The following is a 7,500-nucleotide window of genomic DNA, read 5'->3' as shown; positions in this document are numbered from 1 at the left end:
GAGTGTGTGTGTGTGTGTGTGTGACTGTGTGTGTGTGGGTGTCTGTGTGCGTGTTTGTGTGTGTGTGCATGTGTGTGCATGTTTGTGTGTTTGTATGGTGGAGTGTGTGTGTGTATGTTTGTTTGTTTGTATGGTGGAGTGTGTGTGGGTATGTTTGTGTGTTTGTGTGGTGGAGTGTGTGAGTGTGTGCATGTTTGCGTGTTTGTCTGGTGGAGTGTGTGTGTGTGTGTGTTTGTATGGTGGAGTGTGTGTGTATGTGTGTTTGTATGGTGGAGTGTGTGTGTGTGTGTGTGTCAGTTGGAAGGTTCAGCAGGAGTGAAAAGAACGCCAGAATAACATAAAGTGTCTGGTCCGTATGAATTATGAAACCTCTCATCATAAAACCACGGTCTCTTTTGGGGGAATGAGCAGGGGTATCGCTCTTATCCCCCTCCAGGGGAACAAGCTTTTAAAGCCGCCAGACAGCGTTCCCCCCACACCAGCACAGGGAGCGCGCCTGGCAACGACCCCCAAGGCCTTTCTAACACCCTCTCCCCTCCCCACTCCTCCCCTCCCTCTCTCTCTCCTCTCCCCACTCCTCCTCTCCCTCTCTCTCTGTTCCCCACTCCTCCCCTCCCTCTCTCTCCTCTCCCCACTCCTCCCCTCCCTCGCTCTCTGTTCCCCACTCCTCCCCTCCCTCTCTCTCTGTTCCCCACTCCTCCCCTCTCTCCCTCTCTCTGCTTCCCACTCCTCCCCTCTCTCTCTGTTCCCCACTCCTCCCCTCTCTCCCTCTCTCTGTTCCCCACTCCTCCCCTCCCTCTCTCTCTCTCTGTTCCCCACTCCTCCTCTCTCCCTCTCTCTCTGTTCCCCACTCCTCCCCTCTCCCTCTCTCTCTGTTCCCCACTCTCTCTCTCTCTCTCTCTCTCTCTGTTCCCCACTCCTCCCCTCTCCCTCTCTCTCCCTCCCTACAGTCCCTGCCATGATCACGTCGTACCCCAACACCACGCTGGCGACGCAGGGTCAGAGGAAGGAGATGAGCTGCACGGCGCACGGGGAGAAGCCCATCATGGTGCGGTGGGAGAAGGAGGACCGCATCATCAACCCCGAGATGAGCCGCTACATCGTCTCCGTCAAGGAGGTGGCCGATGAGGTCATCTCCACCCTGCAGGTGCAGTACCGGCTAGCCCTAACCGGGTAACGCTAACCCCTAACCCACCCTGGGCCCATCAGGCAGTGGGCACCTGACCTGCACGGGCTTCAACACTGAGGTTGGATGGAATACTATAAGATCTCACATGTACGTTTTGTCTGTCAAAAAACCTCCAGAAAGGTCCAGTATCACCGTTATATTGATAAACCTATTCAAATTGAAAATGATGTCATGTCTTCAGCCAGGAGATTTAGTGAAAGCAGCTGGCTGAGCTTTTGCCTGGAAGCAGGACTTTTAACTTTCTGATCCCTGGACTTTCCACCCATGTTCATCATTTACAGTCTGTTCACTGGACTGCTTAGCGATCACAGTTGTCCTCGTGAAGATGCTGAATTGAGATTTTTTGAATATACACTCTCCAAGCACTTTATTAGGAACATTTTTACTTTATTACTCCTGCTTATTTGTTTGATTATCTAATCGGCCAATTGTGTGGCAGCAGTGCAGTGCATACAACTCTGTAGATACGGGTCAGGAGCTTCAGTTAATGTTCAGAATGAGGAAAGAATGTGATCTAAGTGACTTTGTCCGTGGAATGATTGTTGGTGGCAGACAGGGTGGCTTGAGTATCTTAAAAACTGCCGATCACCTGGGAGTTTCACCCGCACAGTTTGCAGAGAACGGTGCAAAAAAACCTAAAACAAAATGCAGTGAGCAGCAGTTCTGCAGACAGAAATGCATTGTTAATGAGAGACGTCAGAGGAGAATGGCCAGACTGGTCAAAGCTGACAGGAAGGTGAAAGTAGCACAAATAACCACACATTACAACAGTGGTATGCAGAAAAGCATCTCTGAAAACACAACGCATGATAACTAGATAGGCTACGACAGCAGAAGTAAAAAAAGTGAGTGTATTTATAGTAATTTTCAGCTATAGTAAGAGTTCAGCTCTGAACGACATTGTTAAGCTCAATAAACTATTGAAGAATTCCAGTTGACGCTGTCATTGTGAACTGCTTTTGCAGATTCTGCCAACAGTGAGGGAAGACTCTGGATTTTTCTCCTGTCATGCAATCAACTCCTTTGGCGAAGACAGAGGAATCATTCAGCTAACAGTGCAAGGTAATCTATCCCACCGACCAGGGGATCAATCAGGTCACTGTACGATGTATCTATCACACTGACCAGGGGATCAATCAGGTCACTGTACGATGTATCTATCACACTGACCAGGGGATCAATCAGGTCACTGTACGTTGTATCAATCACACCGACCAGGGGATCAATCAGGTCACTGTACGATGTATCTATCACACTGACCAGGGGATCAATCAGGTCACTGTACGATGTATCAATCACACTGACCAGGGGATCAATCAGGTCACTGTACGTTGTATCAATCACACCGACCAGGGGATCAATCAGGTCACTGTACGATGTATCAATCATACCGACCAGGGGATCAATCAGGTCACTGTACGATGTATCTATCATACTGACCAGGGGATCAATCAGGTCACTGTATGATGTATCTATCACACTGACCAGGGGATCAATCAGGTCACTGTACGTTGTATCAATCATACTGACCAGGGGATCAATCAGGTCACTGTACGATGTATCAATCACACTGACCAGGGGATCAATCAGGTCACTGTACAATGTATCAATCACACTGACCAGGGGATCAATCAGGTCACTGTACAATGTATCAATCACACTGACCAGGGGATCAATCAGGTCACTGTACAATGTATCTATCACACTGACCAGGGGATCAATCAGGTCACTGTACGTTGTATCAATCATACCGACCAGGGGATCAATCAGGTCACTGTACGATGTATCTATCACACTGACCAGGGGATCAATCAGGTCACTGTACGATGTATCTATCGTACTGACCAGGGAATCATTCAGGTAATGGTACATGGTAATTTATTGTACCAGCCAGGGGATTGTTCAGTTCATGGTGCAAGTAATCTATCGTACGAACGGAGAATCGTTCAGATAACAGTGCAAGATAATCTACCGTACAAACCAGTGAATCGTTCAGGTAACAATGCAAGGTAATCTGTTGTACTGACCAGGGGATAATTCAGCTAGTGGTGGAAGATAATCTGTTGAACTAATCTTGGGCATTTTGCGGTGTCTCTTTGCAGAACCCCCTGACCCTCCCGAGGTGGAGATCCGGGAGGTACGTGATCGGACAATCGCCCTTCGCTGGACCATGGGCTTCGATGGAAACAGCCCCATCACTGGCTACGACATTGAGTGCAAGAACAAATCCGGTAGGCCTGAGCTCTGTTGCACATCTCATTGTACGATGCCACAGCATGAAACATCTCTGCAGTATGTAGGCAACCCTCCATTGTCTCACACTCGCTGTAATATAACTGCCATTCCAAAGGAAATGACATTTGGCTTAATGACGGAGCCTTCTCTTGTCATTTTGCCTGCCCTATCATGAGAAGAGGGCATCTGCAAGCATGTTAAATGTCAGCACCACGTAATATTTGGTGATACTAAATGAACAAGTTAATTTGGCATTATTGACAACCCACACTGTAGGGATAGCATGTGAAATGTCCATCCATATAATATATAATTTAAAATGGGGAGGGGAGATCTTGTAATCTGATTAATAGCTTGTTAATAGCTGTGGTAAAATATAAAACCAGTATGATGTCTATTGCTTCCTCACAGTTCTATTTACCTCTCTGTGGCCTAGCAGTCATTCAAGTGAAAATAAGAAAGTGTTAATTTGAGTGTTACCTGTAGCCATTGGGCGACATTGCACATCTGGCACCTTACCACGATGTTGCCCAGGACCTGCAAGAGAGCAGGGACACAGAGCTACACTGCCCACTTCTTCCGCAACACCTTGCGGCCTAGGTTGCGACATAGATTATGTCTGTAAGGGGGCAGTTAGCTAGTTTGGCCGAACAAACTTGAGATTTTATTGCCTAGCAGCCGCATGGAACTACGTACAGGCAGCCGGGAACTTTCTAAATTATTTTTTGTTGCACGTCGGCTCATATAATTCCCTTCATCTATGATAAAATCAGGATATAGCACTGCCTGTCATGAGTTATTGCCTAAAAACCATCCATATCATAGGTGAGAGTAGCATGATGTGACAAAGACAATGTTATGTGCAGTCAGTCTCAACAGGTATTTTAACCTTGTATTTAGACTTAAAATCTTATTTATGTTACTTTTTAGCGAAAAAAGAGAAATATTGTTGAGGTGGTGAGACAGTTTTATTCATTTCAATATTTGCCAATGGGGTAAGAAAATAAAGTAGTAACTTTAAAATGAGCTATTATGTCCTACTTCAGAGAAAAATAAAATGCGAGACCAAAACCTTTTTTGCAGGGAGGATATATAAATAGATAGATAAATAAATAAGGAATTAGATATTGACATAGCACACTATGTCATTTGGCATAAATGACGGGAAGCCTGTAGCCTAGTGGCTAAGGTACATGACTGGGACCCTGAAGGATGGTTGTTCAATCCTCGGTGTTGCCACAATAAGATCCATGCAGTTGCTGGGCCCACATTGCTCCAGGGGGGATTGTCTCCTGCTTAGTCTAATGAACAGCAACTCTCTTTGGATAAAGGCGTCAGCTACATAAATATAATGTTATGAAATGTCATAACTGCTTATGAATGTTGACAGCATGCATATCCTTATTATACAGGCTAAGCTCTGCAGCACACTGGCTCTGGAGCGGTATGTACAGTCAGGTCCATAAATATTGGGACATCGACACAATTCTCCTCCTTTTGGCTCTATACACCACCACAATGGATTTGAAATGAAACGAACAAGATATACTTTAACTGCAGACTTTCAGCTTTAATTTGAGGGTATTTACATCCAAATCAGGTGAACGGTGTAGGAATGACAACCGTTTCTATAGGTGCCTCCCACTTTTTAAGGGACCAAAATTAATGGGACAATTGGCTGCTCAGCTGTTCCATGGCCAGGTGTGTGTTATTCCCTCATTATCTCATTTAGAAGGAGCAGATAAAAGGAGCTGTCACTGTCAGTGAAGCAAGACATCATTAGGCTGGAAAATCAAAACAAACCCATCAGAGAGATAGCAAAAACATTAGGTGTGGCCAAATCAACTGTTTGGAACATTCTTAAAAAGAAAGAACGCACCCGTGAGCTCCAAAAGACCCGGAAGACCACAGAAAACAACTGTGGTGGATGACAGGAGAATTCTTTCCCTGGTGAAGAAAAACCCCTTCACAACAGTTGGCCAGATCAAGAACACTCTTCAGGAGGTAGGTGTATGTGTGTCAAAGTCAACAATCCAGAGAAGACTTCACCAGAGTGAATACAGAGGGTTCACCACAAGATGTAAACCATTGGTGAGCCTCAAAAACAGGAAGACCAGATTAGAGTTTTCCAAACAACATCTAAAAAAGCCTTTACAGTTCTGGAACAACATCCTATGGACAGATGAGACAAAGATCAACTTGTACCAGAATGATGGGAAGAGAAGAGTATGGAGAAGGAAAGGAACTGCTCATGATCCAAAACATGCCACCTCATCAGTGAAGCATGGTGGTGGTAGTGTCATGGCGTGGGCATGTATGGCTGCCAATGGAACTGGTTCCCTTGTATTTATTGATGATGTGACTGCTGACAAAAGCAACAGTGTTTCGGGCAATATTATGTGCTCATATTCAGCCCAATGCTTCAGAACTCATTGGACGGCGCTTCACAGTGCAGATGGACAGTGACCCGAAGCATACTGCGAAAGCAACCAAAGAGTTTTTTAAGGTAAAGAAGTGGAATGTTATGCAATGGCCAAGTCAATCACCTGACCTGAATCCGATTGAACATGCATTTCACTTGCTGAAGACAAAGCTGAAGGGAAAATGCCCCAAGAATCCAGACTTCAGGGTGTAATTGACTGCAAAGGATTTGCAACCAAGCATTAAAAAGTGAAAGTTAGTTTGTCCCATTACTTTTGGTCCCTTAAAAAGTCGGAGGCACATATACAAACTGTTATAATTCCTACACCCTCAAATTAAAGCTGAAAGTCTGCAGTTAAAGCATATCTTGTTCGTTTCATTTCAAATCCATTGTGGTGGTGTATAGAGCCAAAAAGAGGAGAATTGTGTCGATGTCCCAATATTTATGGACCTGACTGTATGTTAGCGTTTGACCGGTCCGCCCTGCACATTCTCAATCCCACAGCCTCCTGGGGATCAGCACAAACAACCAAAGATGTCTCCCCCCAGCTGAACCAGGCCACCATCATCGACCTCCACCCATCCTCCACGTACAACATCCGCATGTTTGCCAAGAACCACATCGGCAAGAGCGATGCCAGCAACGAGCTCACCATCACCACCGACGAAGCAGGTAGGCCTCCCTCACCCGCACCTCACCCTCACCCGCACCCTCACCCACCCTCACCTACCCTCACCCTCACCCTCACCCTCACCCACCCTCACCTACCCTCACCCACCCTCACCCTCACCCACCCTCACCCTCACCCACCCTCACCCTCACCCCCACCTCACCCTCACCCACCCTCACCTACCCTCACCTTCACCCTCACCCACCCGCACCTCACCCACACCCTCACCCTCACCCTCACCCACCCCAACCCTCACCCACACCCTCACCCACCCCCACCCTCACCCTCACCCTCACCCTCACCCACACCCTCACCCACCCTCACCCTCACCCTCACCTACCCTCACCCTCACCTACCCTCACCCTCACCCTCACCCACCCTCACCTACCCTCACCCACACCCTCACCCTCACCCACCCCCACCCTCACCCACACCCTCACCCTCACCCTCACCCACCCCCACCCTCACCCACCCTCACCCTCACCTACCCTCACCCTCACCCTCACCTACCCTCACCCACCCTCACCCTCACCCTCACCTACCCTCACCCTCACCTACCCTCACCCTCACCCTCACCCACCCTCACCTACCCTCACCCTCACCCACACCCTCACCCTCACCCACCCCCACCCTCACCCACACCCTCACCCTCACCCTCACCCACCCTCACCCTCACCCTCACCTACCCTCACCCTCACCCACACCCTCACCCTCACCCACCCCCACCCACACCCTCACCCTCACCCACCCCCACCCTCACCCACCCCCACCCTCACCCTCACCCTCACCCTCACCTACCCTCCCCCTCACCCTCACCTACCCTCACCCACCCTCACCCTCACCCTCACCTACCCTCACCCTCACCCTCACCCGCACCCTCACCCACCCTCACCTACCCTCACCTTCACCCTCACCCACCTCACCCACCCTCACCCTCACCCTCACCTACCCTCACCCTCACCCTCACCTTCACCCCCACCTCAC

At 48.5% G+C, this 7,500-nt stretch overlaps 1 protein-coding gene and 1 pseudogene across 1 annotated transcript in view; both read left to right on the top strand.

Annotated features, from left to right (window-relative positions):
• The window catches only part of LOC133107602 (uncharacterized), a 980,437-nt pseudogene that overhangs the window by 382,531 nt on the left and 590,406 nt on the right, over positions 1 to 7,500 (top strand).
• The window catches only part of dscamb (Down syndrome cell adhesion molecule b), a 193,988-nt gene that overhangs the window by 146,783 nt on the left and 39,705 nt on the right, over positions 1 to 7,500 (top strand). The window contains exons 12-15 of the mRNA XM_061217289.1: positions 951 to 1,147; positions 2,155 to 2,251; positions 3,292 to 3,420; positions 6,351 to 6,518. Coding sequence (XP_061073273.1) covers positions 951 to 1,147; positions 2,155 to 2,251; positions 3,292 to 3,420; positions 6,351 to 6,518 — 591 coding nt within the window. The remainder of the gene's footprint in view (positions 1 to 950; positions 1,148 to 2,154; positions 2,252 to 3,291; positions 3,421 to 6,350; positions 6,519 to 7,500) is intronic.

Source organism: Conger conger, chromosome 13, assembly GCF_963514075.1.
Source record: "Conger conger chromosome 13, fConCon1.1, whole genome shotgun sequence".
Taxonomy (NCBI): domain Eukaryota; kingdom Metazoa; phylum Chordata; class Actinopteri; order Anguilliformes; family Congridae; genus Conger; species Conger conger.
The sequence above is the reverse complement of the archived record's forward strand: the minus strand, read 5'-3'. Positions and strand labels throughout refer to the sequence as shown.